Source organism: Dermochelys coriacea, chromosome 3 (assembly GCF_009764565.3).
Source record: "Dermochelys coriacea isolate rDerCor1 chromosome 3, rDerCor1.pri.v4, whole genome shotgun sequence".
Taxonomy (NCBI): domain Eukaryota; kingdom Metazoa; phylum Chordata; order Testudines; family Dermochelyidae; genus Dermochelys; species Dermochelys coriacea.
In genome coordinates, this window is record NC_050070.1 from 205717295 (window position 1) to 205731700 (window position 14406).

Below are 14406 nucleotides of genomic sequence, written 5' to 3' on the forward strand. Positions count from 1 at the left end.
GTCCTTCATTTACTGAAAAGATAGTATTTGTGTCAGATCCTCAGTAGATGTAGATGTCACATTACACCAGTTGAGGATCTGTCTCTATATTTTTTCAAACCTGTTTTTACAAAGTTCTTCGGATCTCTCTTTATTTTTTTTATAATCTCTTTTTCACCAAGACTTTGTAACTCTGTTTCCAGAGGCAAAGGCTGATAAACAGCAGAGCTTACACCAATGGGGAATCGGAAGTGGCTATCAAAATTCCTATCAAACATGCCCTGGAGAACGGGACAGGCCCCAGCAACTCCACTGAAAGGGGCGTGAATGGGACCCGAAGAGATGAGGACATGGCTGAGGCTGGAAATGAGACCGAGAACGAGGACAATGAGAACAACGAGAATGATGAGGAAGAGGAGGAAGAGGAGGATGATAATGACGGACCTTACACTCCTTTTGACCTACCCTGTAAGAAGCTCTTGGGCTTTCCTTGTTTCAGTATAACTCTGAAAACACCAAACAGCATGACAGTTACATTTGAAATTCTAGGTGCTTCTCGGATAACCCCATCGTTCTGACCATAACAGTTTAATTCCTAATCATTGATGAAATGGGATTGTGTCCATCTGGTTTAACTAGATAAGGCCTCCTCCCCTCTGATGGAAGTAACAATAGAGTGGAATGTAACAGAACCCAACCAGGCTGCTGTAACTGCTACAGACACCTAAGACTTGTCTGGACTAGGGAAAAAGGTGTGGTTTTATCTGTGTTATCTACAACCTGGTAACAACACATGGTGAAAGCCTACTGAAGACAAGGCAGTGGTATTATTAACAGGTGTTAGGTCAAAGTAAACACCTTTAAAAACCACATACTGGGATTTTTCCTCATGTTAAGTTAAATCCTAGTGAAGGCAAGGCAGTCGATAGTTTTAACAGGTGATAGCAGGTTAAAAGTGTAGAGGAGCCTACAGTCTACCTTGACCTGTTAACACCTGTTTATACTAGTTCACTATCATGAGGGAAGAACAAACCTTTATTCCTAAAAAGAACAGGAGTACTTGTGGCACCTTAGAGACTAACAAATTTATTAGAGCATAAGCTTTCGTGGGCTACAGCCTACTTCATCAGATGCATAGAATGGAACATATAGTAAGATATATATATATATACATACAGATAAGTTGGAAGTTACCAAACAAACTGTGAGAGGCTAATTAGTTAAGATGAGCTATTATCAGCAGGAGAAAAAACCTTTTGTAGTGATTCCTTTATTCCCAGTGTAGATTCGCCCATGATGAGCTGCGTAGTCTGCCTGGACTGCAAAAACAGTCAGAACTGTGGCCTTTTATCATCAATTTGCACTGATCTAAACAACTACCAAGATGCAGGACAATGGTGAACGTGACATCAGCGCCTAGTTCTCAACTGCACCAAGCCCCCTATACTGGCTGTACAAAGGGGCAGTCAAGTGTGTGTGAATATAGTTTACTCCTATTTTATGTCCCCATTTATACTTCCAGAGAGGTGTAAGGGGGCCTTAGTGCCAATGAGCTGTTTGCACATTATGTTCAACATCCTTAAGTCCTGAGTGTCATTTACACCACTCCGGCAGTGTAGATGGGCCTTAAGTGGCCACATTTGGGGTTTATTTTCCAGTCTTGGTCCCCACTTTGACATCTTCCCAGGGCTGGCAACATCCTAGTGTCATCTCATGATGCAGTGCTGCCCTGTTACTGTACCTTTACCAGCATGCGGTAACACTGTGCGGGTGCAGAAATTACATCAGTTCCACCCTTTACCCCCCTAGTACTAGGCATGCCAGCTCAGGATTGGCCGTTTGAAAACTGGGATGAATTCCATGAATCTGTGATGGGTGACAATCCTGGGCACACACAGACCTGGGCTGCAAATTAGCCAGCATACTCAGCCCCTATAAGGGACTGCTCCTGCCAGATACAGAGTGGTTTCACAGCACGTCCTTTTCCAGGGCTACTCACCCAAAAAGCTGAACTGTAGTAAGAGGGTGGTGCTCAAGCAGGGGAAAATGAAGGCTCTAAGAATGCTATCAGGAGGCTCTGTGAGCCAGGGCACTAGATCAGATCCCTCCTTAAAACTCTCTTCTTCTATGATACCTACAAAATACCTGACAGCAGCTAGGCAGCTGATGTGCTATGACCATGGCTTATCACAGTAATTGGGATCATCTCAGTCCCCTTGTGCTCCTCTTGCATCTCCCTGCCCCTTGTCTGATCCTCAGCTTGTATGTTCTTGGGAAAGGACTGCCTCTTTGTTATGTGTTTGTAGGGAGTTCAGCATTTCTTGCTGTGAGCACAATACACATAATAAATCCTGCTCAGGGTTAAAGCAGAGAGGATGGGGCAGAGATGTATGGTTGTCCCCTTTTGTTTTTGGCAGCTGGCAAAATGGAAATCCTGAAGTGGCTCTTCACCTGGCCACTGAGCTTCCTCCTGCACTTCACGGTGCCCAACTGCAACAAGCCCTACTGGGAAAAATGGTTCATGGTCACCTTTGCTTCCTCTACCCTCTGGATTGCAGCCTTATCCTACGTGATGGTGTGGATGGTACGTATTGAGTGGAGGGGAGGAAGCTGACTTGGGGCTGCGTCCAGAGCCTGTTGAGGTCAATGGACGTCTCTTTCCATCAGCATCAGTTCCCGTGTATGCTAAAGCCCCTTTACACGGCAGGGTCCAATGCTCACCCCATTGAAGTTGGGGCAAAACTCCCACTGATGTCACTGGGGCCAGAGGTTTTAGCCCCAGGTTTTTAATTTGGGAGTAAATTCCACTAACACACAATTTAAGGCTGCGTTACCACCAGAATAGGGTACACAGGCTTTAGTGTAAATGAGAATTTACACTCTTTAATTACTTTCTCTCTTTTTCTAAGTAAGTAAGTAAGTTTGAAAGGCAGGGCTGACATGCTATACCCCATCCCCTGCGCATGATAAGCCATGAAACTCAGCCTTTTGGCTGGCTCATTTTTCTGCATTACTACTCTACTCAATAGGAACTACTTAATCTATTTCTAGCTTGTTATTTAAAAGGTGGTTGGGGATCAATAAAATGAACAGAAGCCATCCAAATGTAATTGGCTTATTCTCTGCAATTACAGTCCTGTGTGCTTGTTAGTTCATTAAGCTGCTGCAGGCCTCATTAGACAATTGGATAGGTGATAACATCTCTGTAACCCCAGTTATAATAATGCCAGCAATGCAGCATGGATCATACTTCCTTTCCAATCCCAGCTGTCTTGAGGAAAAAACAGACAGTTATGGGGTGCAGAGAAGGGTTTGGGGGAACTTGGTGTTTGACCACTTATTCTGATTTTAGAACTACAGAAATACATCTAATCTATTTCTAAAGAACTGAACACGCCTTCTTCACTGGAGATCAGAAATTAGAGAAATCTTCCAGCCAATGCACAATTAACTCCTATACTGAATGCAAAATTAAGGTCAGGTTTTTCTCTCAGAGCCAAGCCAAAATCTTGCAAAATAATTTTTTAAGAAAGTCTTAATTCCCTAAACAGAAAATGGAGAGTGAGTAGTCTCCCCTGCCCCCAAAATGTTCATTTGAGAGGATGAACTGTTTTTAAGAACGAGTCCAACCTTTCCAAAGCTGGAATACCAGAAGCCACAGGATCACTGTGTTGCTTATAACATATGGTTCAAATTTGTTAGACTACATTTTAGAGAGTATGAAAATCAAGTATTATCCTGAACTGAACTTTTTTATGTCACTCCTTGCAAGTAGATATGACCACTAGTGTAACTTGCATTGATGATAAGTTCTAAGCAAGAGCTTCCAATGTTCCAAAATGCATAGTGATTCAAAGAACTCTAATAGATTGTAACATGCATACCAAAAGACATGAAGATGGTTAGCAGTATCTCTTGTGTGTTAAGTTGCCTGCACTGACTTGAGGCTGTACCCCTGACTACAATATGCTTATGGTATAATTATCTTCGGTTTTCATGATTAATTAACTATTATTTGTATTATAATAATGCCTAATGGCTCTAATTCATAGACTTTAAGGCCAGAAGGGACCATCATGATCATCTAGTCTGACCTGCAAATTGTAGGCCACAGAACCTCACCCACCTGGTCCTGTAGGAGCCCCCTAACCTCTGGCTGAGTTACTGAAGTTCTCAAATCATGGTTTAAAGACTTCAAGTGACAGAGAATCCACCATTTACACTAGTTTAAACTGCAAGTGACCCGTGCCCCATGCTTCAGAGGAAGGCAAAACACCTCTCGAAGATCAGGCTCCTATTGTGCTAGGCACCATACAGACAGTCCCTGCCCCAAGTAGTTTACAGTTCAAATAGACACAGCAGATAAAGGGTGTAGAGAAAAGAGAGGCCTCATGAGTTGAAGTGGCTTGTCAACGGTCCATGGCAGAGTGGGGAATAGAACTCAGGTTTCCTGACCCTATGCCAGTTGCCCTGCCCATTAAACCCCTCCCTTTCTTAATTTTCCCTTTTTAAGAAGTTCTTTTGCATCACCATCAAACTTAGTTATAGAAACTGACCCAGATCATATTGAAATGTAGGGACAAGTTTGACTAGGTTTTAAATAAATTTAAGCCTCCTGACAGTTCCACTTATTTCTCTAGGTTACGATCATTGGCTACACATTGGGTATTCCAGACGTGATCATGGGTATCACATTCCTGGCAGCTGGAACCAGCGTGCCGGACTGCATGGCTAGCCTTATAGTAGCAAGACAAGGTAGGTTTACCTCCTATATTAGCAAACATGGATGTGAAAGCATCTCCTACATGTCCACTGCCTTTTAAGGAGGTAGAGAGGAAGTATGGCTTGCTAGCCTCCAGATAAGCTTTCCCAATAAAGGGGATGATATGAAAGTGCATCTTCCCTGAGGTGTCCAGATGCTGTTCTCAGGGGGTCCAAGCTTTGAAAAAACAAGCTGGGGCTGAAGGGCAAGACATGAGCATTCCCCAGTTCTCCTTTACTAGCTCAACTGGAAAAATGGGTATGTTTGCTACTCGGGTTTTGTAATACATGGTTTCCAAGATGTGGCAAAGATGCAAAGGTTTGAAATAAAACTCCAGCCGATCTGTAATAGACATAATTACTTGAAACCATTGCAGCCTTTGGACATCCACTCTGTATTATTCAGAACCATAGGTTTCCAGAGCTATACTCTGGGCAGGGCAGTATGGGCAGAAGGGTATGACACAGATGAGGTAGAACAGCCTCCGTCCTTCTGTTCTTTTCAGGTTCTTATGCCTCTAGAGGCAGATCATCAGCTGGTGGAAATTCTCATAGCTCCATTAGAGCAGAGGAACTGGCCCTTGGAATCTTGTGTTGGTTCCACTTAACAATTGGGAAGGGCTGCTTATATCAATCAGTCAAATTTGTGGGGGTGGGCCTGGACTACTTTTGTGGCATACTAATATGTCCAAAAGAGCAGCAGGGAGAGGTTCTGATGAGTGAAATCAACGCTGATTTGAAATTTAATATTTGCAGAGGGAACAGGAGATTGTCCTAGAACTAACTTGCCATCACAGAGAAGGTAAAAGGCCACTACTGAATCTGGACCATGCTTTAGCAGCATAGCCAATGCCAAGCATTCAAAAAAATATGTTTAACTTGAAAATTAAGGAATAAATTTATTTGTCTTCTGGTTTCTGAGACTTTGGGGGCATTTGAGTAATTTTCTCCAGCTTTTCTCCATAACCAGGAGGGCTGGAAAATTATTTTTAATGAAAACAGATTTCCATTACTCCAGAAGCTGGAGCTTTAAGAAAAATTGAGTTGGCAATACTGCTTTAGGAGGCCAAGAGGATGTTTTTTGGTGAAACATACGCTTCCCCAGTATGCCCATATATATATATATATATATATACATATATTTTTAAGAAATGAGCATCAGTTATAAAGAAAGACCAAATCTAGCCAGTGTTAATCTATGCAGAGTCAGGAGTAGTTCAGATGCAGATATTCTTGTTGAAGAGCAAGAAGCCTTTACTGAAATGACTGATTGTACCCTGATTCCTGTTTCTGCAGGCATGGGGGATATGGCTGTATCGAACTCCATTGGAAGTAACGTTTTTGATATTTTAATTGGCCTGGGTCTCCCATGGGCTCTGCAGACTCTAGCAGTGGATTATGGTTCATATGTAAGTCCTAAATTTGATTGATTTTTTTTAATTAAATACAAATATTTCTTTTAGGCTTCTATCATGTTTTCTGTCACATTAAAGTTCTTTCAGTTGAAATTTGAGTGAGCAAATAGCAATACCTATGTATGATTTAGGGAAATTGTAGTTAATTCTGTCTAAGATTTGTGGCATGAGTATTTTTATTTCCTGTTGAATGCAATAGCCCAAACTGCAATAAGATACCATATTATACTGTATTTTGAATAGATACATGAGCAAGACAGAGGTAAATTGCTTAATAATAGACTGAGAGCTCTACTCTGAAGGGATAAAAATAGAATGATAAAACACATAGATGAAAAAGTTTGGATAGGAACAAACCAGCATAGCTTCTGGAAAGGAAAATCATGCCTCACTAAGCCATTTGAATTCTTGGAGCATGTCAATAAACTAGTAAATGAAGGAGGCTGTTAAGAAAATTAAATATCACAGGATGATGGGTAAAACAATACCATGGATCAGAATATCACTAAAGAGGCAGAAAACAGAGTATAGAAATAAATGATCAGTTTTCAGCATAGGAGAAGTTGAACAGAGGAGGTGCCCTAAGGAACTATATTAAGTATATGTTGTTTAATAGATCAATTAATAATCTGGAAAAAGGAGGGAATACTGAGATGGTTATATTTGCAAGTGGCAAAAAATTATTTAGGTGAGTTAAGACTAGAGACGACTGTGAGGATCCAGAGTAGTCTAACAAAGTTAGGTGACTAGGGAACATGATAACAGATTAAATTTTTTGTTCGCAAGTGCAAGGTGATGCACATAGGAAAGAATCATTTGAACTGCTTCTTAATATTGCAAGATACTAAGATAACTAACTACTCAGGGAAATGACCTGGACATTGTTGTGGGTAGTTCCATGAAAATATTTACTAAATGTGTGACGGTGGTCAAAAACCAGAGTTAGGGTGCCCATAAAGGGAGAAGTATCAGAGACTCCCTCAAGTCCACTAGAGACTTTGTATTGCTATTAATTCTAAATGAAAGACACTAAGATTTTACGGTGATCATTTAGATATATACTGTATCATAACATATACACACAAGATGGGCGAATTAATGTTGCCCAGGCAACCTTAATTCTGGCATTTCCTAACATTTGAGTGCTTGACTTTGCAACCTTATCATTCTTTTAATACAGATTTTTGTATATAACATTTGTACAGCTTTACCTGTGGAACAATCTTTTGATACTTAAGTGCAGATCCTCATCGTGTGTAAATTGCCATAGCTTCATGGAAGTCATTGGAGCTATAACAATACACCCGCTGAGTATCTGTCCCTTATTGTCTCATGCTCACCTTCACTTTATATCTTCCTGTATAGTTAAATGGTGAGGAAAAATTTGATAATAGGTTTTTTAGTGCCTGGTTACTCTATCTCCTAGATTACATTTGGAATTTCTTTGTGAAGCTGCAGTAATCATTTACGTTTGAGATTATGTTCTGTTTCTTGTGAGGGGAAAGAACATGACTGATGGAGGGGGGAACAACAGAGGAATCACTCTTTTTCTGTAATTTGGGAAGTGTTAGAAAAAGTCATTGGCTAATTTTTGAGACGTTGGTGCTAAACCTGATCAATGAATGGTGCATTTTTCATATGTGTCATACCCTGTTGTAATTATAGAAAATTTAGGGAGAAAGCCTGTTATGTCTAGCCACAAAGTCACCCTAACAGCAATTTTAAAATAGCTTTTTAAATTATTCCGAGGAAACAATTTTTCATTATGCTTCATTCCTTCGGGGAAGTCGGTAACATAATTTAAACTAGTTTAGAGACAGACACTAGACTGTGTAGTTCTGTTGCAAACCCCCATATCTTGTACTTCAGATATTCAGCCTAAAGATTTTTGAAAAAGGAAAATGCAGTTTTGAAATCTGACTTTTCCTTTTTCTCCAATGTTAGTCACTGAATGACACAGTTACATTATCTCCTTTTAATTATCATCATCATTATTTATGTTACCATACCACCTACGAGCTCTAGTCATGGACCCGAACCCCACCATGCTGGGCACAGTACAAACACAGAACAAAAAAGACAGTCCCTGCCCAAAGATCTTACAATCTAAGTAAGATTTCAAGGCAGTTACTAAGGGTGCACTTCAGTGGAACCAGCAGCAGTGTCTATGCTTCAGGCTGTGTAACATTTTTCAGTCTAATCCTTTGTTTTCAAGCACATGTACCTTTTTTAAAATTTCGCCTTGTGGGCCGAAATGTTCCTGACTCCTTGTCTGCCTAAAGGTGACTCGTTTGCAAAGTGGGAACAAAAGAGTTCTGACATTTTCCCTATTTGAAAATACTTCTTGCATCATTTTTTTGAACATCTCTGCAGCTGAAATGGCTGAGGGTTGAAATGTAAAATCAGGCATGGAAATAGTCCTCATTGAGCAGATGTGCCTTTAGATGTTCTGAAGATAGCTGTGTTTGATTTGAGTGTGTACTGAGCCTTGGACAGTTATTTACTGAGAAAGTACAGTCCTTTTTATACTCCCACTAACTACTCATGGTCATGTGCTTAAAGTTAAGCATGTGCTTAAGTGCTTTGCAGGATCAGGGTTGCGTTGCTCCAACATCTGTCAGGAAGAAGCCCTTTACACACTTAGTGGTAAAATTCAGACAAAATACACTGTACCTGCTCCATGAAGGATTGTCAGAGGCACAAATCCAAACAAGTTTTCTTTAGAACAGCCAAGATGTCTTGACCTGCCTGGCTCATACAGTGGCACTGCTCCTTTGCTTAATTTAAGCATGTGCTGAAGTGTTTCACCAGGTCAGGCCCAGAGCGCTCAGCACATTGTAGGATCAAGCCCAACGTGCCTGGCTAAGGAGGGCTGTACTGTGCTTCCCTCTTGTTCCTGAACCTATACCAGCAGCAAAGGATTGCACGCCTGTGTCAGCTCAACTGGCCAAAGTTTTGTGGGGCCAGAGTCAAGGCTGTAACCACACACACCCTTGCCCACCTGCTGCAAGTAAGGGCTGTCATGGGCCCATGGCATCCACTACCCCCTGCACCCACAGACCTAGGGACAGTCAAGACCATAGTGAAAAGCCCATGGATCTTGTAAAGTGCAAAGGGAGTAGGGAGTGCTAGTGAGCAGGGCACAGGAAAGGGTATCCCTCCTCAGGTGCACAGGAAAATGCTTTCTGACAGCGTTGAGCCAAACAGTTCCTGATTTAGCCCAGAATCCACAGCCAGCTAAACTAAAAACTGTATCTGGCGTGTAAGGACTAGATTCCACTTGGCTCAGATTTAGTCTGCTGACAATGACAACATTTGTGAACTATGATTGTTCATTATTTATTCCGCTCCGTCGGTGTGCCTGGTACTGGATTCAACATAGAGAAGACAACCACACAAAGCTTACGCTAAGGGATTTGTGAGAATAAGTGTTAGGACTCCTCACACAAACAAGGCTTACTCAGATCGTTAAGGCCCTGCACAACAGGGCCCATGTTTTTAAGAGACAAATATGACTTTGCTTACATGTTAAACACTGGAAGATTTCAAAGCTAATAATTACCATTTCTTTAAATGTTTGGCAGGTTCCCAACTTCCAATTTGGATTGCCTCGTTCAAAAGAGGAAGTCCCCAAAGCTATTTCTGAAGCTTTGAAGCATTCCCCCCGCTACACAAACACACAAGAAAAGATTAAAAAAAGAAAAGCCGGTTTGAGCATACTTACTTCTAAGTTACCATCCAAAACTGCAAATTACGCCTCTGGAATGAGGAAGATAACTGAATCATGCCATTGTCGGATGAGGGATTTGAAATTAAATTTGAGAGGGTAAAAATGCATTTTAATAAACAAACTGTTAAGGCACTTGTAGCTTTAAGACCAATGGAGCGAAGACACTGGTGGAAAGAGAAAGTGAGTTGAAAGTCAAGCCTCCAGTCCAGAAATGCGCTTAAGCGCATGATTAAATTTAAGCATGTGAATAGGTTCGTTTGCTTCAGTACCATAGGGAAATGAAGTTTAATATTGAACAAGACATTTCAGGTCATTTCAACAAATCAAAACCTTTCAATTCAGGACAGCCTGACCCAAAACAAAATAATGTTTCAGTTTTCCTGACAGAATTTTTTTTAAAAAATGTTGGCAGAATTGAAGTTTTCCCGTGGAAAATTTTTGATTTTGTGAAACCACATTTTCCAAAGAAAAACCTTTTTGATGGAAAATTACCAACTATCTCTTCACTTGAGTACATGTTTAAGTCACATTAAGTCAATGGGATTTAGGTCCATGCTTAAAGTTAGGCACATGCTTCCATGCTTTGCTGAATCAGTCCAGGATGACTATCTTAAAACACACAGGGTGAAATCCTGATTTTGGGGTGGGGGGGGCAGGATTTTCACCCATATCATATGCTTCTTGGGCCAGAATTAGCTCGGGCTCATGCCATCATCCATCAGAGGAAACCCATCCACATGGTCCCTGAACTGGTTAGCCTGCTTGTCGGGCAGGTAATGGTGACAGAAAGCAGCGAAAGGGTCTGTGATGACCAGTGCAGCCCAAAAAGTGGAAGGATCTGCTGGTTGGGACAAGGTCCTGGGCAGACCAGCCAGTGAAACATTGATTCAGTACATCTCTTCATCAGTCTCTGCCAGGGGGCTTCTGTGGTACCGAGGGTATGTCTACACTGTGTTTTAAAACCATGGCAGCAAGTCTGAGCCTGGGTCTACAGACTCAGGTGCTCAGGGCTTGTGCTGTGGTGCTAAAATCAACGTGTAGATGTTGCTGTTCGGGCTGGAGCTTAGGCTCTGACCCACCCCCTACCCTGGACTTCAGACTCTGTGCTCCAGCTGGTTTTAGTGCCAAAGCACAAGCCCCATCAGTAGACCCTGAGACTCGCTGCTGTGGGTTTTAAAACATAGTGCAGACACAACCCTAGTCACATACTAATGCTGCCCCACTCCCTTCCTGAGGCTAGGTCAGTGAGGCTGCCTGTGGGGATCCCTAAAGGGATCCTTCTGTTGGAGGAGAATGGCCAGAGCAAGAATCCACAAACAAAGAGGTGTGAAGCTGAAGTCGTTCTTATTTAAATAAAGTGTAGGGGTACAGAAAGAAAAAAGGGAAGGGATTTAGCCCAGCTCCTAAGCTGGCTTGGCCCAACTTGAATAAACCTCAAGGCTTTTGCCATTTTCCCTCTTCTTGATCCAAACATTCAACTCAAAAGGAGTTGAATGTGAAGAAGGGGTATCAGACATCTCACTCCACTTGTCCCTCGTGCTACAGAGGAAGAATCTTCTACTGCTCATGAAAAATCTCTTGATCTGTTCTATTCTTTTCTAACCTATTTAGGTTCTTGTACTTCATCCATCACCCTGTTATCTGAGCATGGTAATGGCCATCCTGACTACCTAGCACAGCTTCTCGATTAGGAGAGGAAGCTTGCACACTTTAAGACACCAGGCAATAACTATGGATCATTGGAAACTAGCCATAGGCAGGGTCTGTTTTATAGCATTTCAGCAGATGCTTCCCAGTGTCAGTTCATTCAGTGTCCAGTTTCTTTTTATGCAAACAGATGCAGAGTATCTCATTATCCACTGGAGCATTATGTCCAATTCCAGTACAGGAACAGAATGTGACAGCATTGTCTCTGGCCTTCTATATCAGACATGGTTAAAACAGTTTGTCCCTGAGAAAAAATTCTCTGTAGAACTGACAAAACAGTGGTCTTAACAGACATTCTACAGGTTTCTTAGCATCTCAGGACCTGCAGTATACTTGTTTTAATAATCCAAAATATCCTTGTCACCAAGAATATCTGAAGTTCACCTTCAGGGAACTTCACTATCAGTTGTATGCTCTGATATTCAGATTGACATCTGCTCCTAGTCTGTTCTCCTATGTAATGTCTGGTGAAATCCCTCTATGTCTGTTGTTTTGTCCCATCTGATTCATAATCACCAGTGGCCAAATTCTGCTCTCATTTACACTGATGTAAAGCCAGAAGAAATCAGTGGTGTATGCTGGTTTTATACTGGTGTAATGCAGAGCAGAATCTGACTCCTTTTTCTTTATCTGTGTGACAAGCTTGGGTATCACAATGTGTACACACAACTGGCAGTGTGCTGTGCTATGATTTTATAGATGCTGACATTTTTTTAACCTTATGTGGTAATGTGGTTTTACCCACTAACTAGCTGATCAAGTGCTCATAGCAGGAAATAGGTTTAAGTGGTAAAGTTCTGAATGTGAGGCCCCATTGTATTGTTAATAGTGTGTTGTGCTTCATCCAAGGATCTCCAAGTGTCTTACAAACATTAAGCCTCACAAATACCCTGTAAAACAGGATTCCCATGCCCATTTATTTATGTTTTTATTATGTGTATTATTGTGGTACATATATTTATTATGTGTATTACAGCCACACCTAATGGCCCCAACTGAAATCAAGGCCCATCATCCTAGTCACTGGAGGCATCTAACTCCAATTGAAATCATTGGCACCTAAATATCCTTAAAAATCTTGCTCAGTACAAACACATAATATAAATAGAGTCCCTGAAAAAAAAGCTTACTGGTAAAGACTGGGCAGGGAACCAGTCAGAGAGAGATGAATTGATTTCCCTAAACTCACACAGTAGGTCAGTGCCAGAGCTGGGAATAGAACTCAGGTCTCCCAAGTCCCAGTTCAGTGCCCAAGCCATCCTATTGTAAGTGACATTCCTGGTTCTGTTGGCTTGTTTCCCATGCTCTTTGCTTTGGTGACTATACATTTTAGTGCATGAATTATTTTATTCCTCAGCTTTTATTTCGGAAAAAATCTCCAACTCTTGTTATGTGTTTGGAAGCCCGCACCATATTGTTTGAGTTCATGGAAGTTCCCTTCCTTCCACTTTCCAAAGTAGTGTAAAACCTGTCTACATTTTGAATGCAGGCTGTTGGTACACATCAGCATAAATGGAGACCTTATCCAAAACATCATTTATCACAGAAGGCATTATTCCAATGCCATGAGAATCTACAAAACGGGTGCATCATTCATCAAGATCAAAAAGGAATTCTTCAAGAAATGGAAACATGGACAAATTGCTAAGGAATAGAAAAGCATAGCACAAACATGTAGGGACAAAATCAGAAAGGCTAAGGCTCAAAATGAGTTAGCAAGGGACATAAAAGGCAATAAGAAGAGATTCTTTAAATACATTAGGGTATAAAAGAAAGATAAAGGAAAGAGTGGGTCTTCTACTTAGGGTTTGTCTACACTGGCAATTAACAGTGCTGCAACTTTCTCGCTCAGGAGGGTGAAAACGGACCCCCCTGAGCGCAGCTAGTTGCAGCACTGTAAAGCGCCAGCGTAAACAGTGCCCCAGCACTGGGAGCTACGCCCCTTGTTGAGGTGGGTTTTTTAGAGCACTGGGAGAGCTCTCTCCCAGCACTGCACTGCGACCACACAAGGCACGTTAAAGCGCTGCCATGGCAGCGCTTTAGCGTTGCCCATGTAGACTAGCCCCAAGTGAGGAAGGAGAGCTAATAACTGATGACATTAAGAAAGCTGAGGTGTTTTATGCTTATTTTGCTTCAGTCTTCACTAGAAAGATTAATGGTGACCGGATACTCAACCCACTTAATATTAACAACAAGGGGAAGGAATACAAGCCAAAATAGATAAAGAACAGGTTAAAGAATATTTAGTTAGATGTATTCGAGTTGGCAGGACCTGATGAAATTCATCGTAGGGAACTTAAGGAACTAGCTGAAGCTATCTCAGAACCACTAGCAATTACCTTCAACATCTCACGGAGGACAGGTGAGGTCCCAGAAGACTAGAGAAGGACAAACATATAACCTATCTCTAAAAAGGAGAACAAAGAGGAACGAGAATTATAGACCAGTCAGCCAAACTTTGATACCTGGAAAGATACTGGATCAAATTATTAAACAATCAGTTTGTAAGCACCTGGAGGATAATAGGATCATAAGGAATAGCCAGCATAGATTTGTCAAGAACAAATCATGCCTTCTTTGACAGGGCTAATGGCCTTCTGGATGGAGGAGTAGAAATAGATGTGATATATCTTGATTTTAGAAAGGCTTTTGAAACATTCCCACATGAGAGTCTCATAAGCAAGCTAAGAAAATGTGGTCTAGATGAAATTACTCTAAGATGGATGCATAACTAGTTGACAGACCATTCTCAAAGAATAGTTATCAATGGTTTGCTACCAAACTGGGAGGGTGTGTCTAGTTGGATCCCCCTGG

General features: G+C 41.5%; 1 protein-coding gene across 2 annotated transcripts in view; it reads left to right on the forward strand.

Annotated features, from left to right (window-relative positions):
* The window catches only part of SLC24A3 (solute carrier family 24 member 3), a 343630-nt gene that overhangs the window by 303310 nt on the left and 25914 nt on the right, over positions 1 to 14406 (forward strand). For both annotated transcript variants that reach the window (XM_038397467.2, XM_038397466.2), the window contains exons 12-15: positions 183 to 447; positions 2397 to 2563; positions 4620 to 4734; positions 6037 to 6149. In XM_038397467.2, coding sequence (XP_038253395.2) covers positions 183 to 447; positions 2397 to 2563; positions 4620 to 4734; positions 6037 to 6149 — 660 coding nt within the window. The remainder of the gene's footprint in view (positions 1 to 182; positions 448 to 2396; positions 2564 to 4619; positions 4735 to 6036; positions 6150 to 14406) is intronic.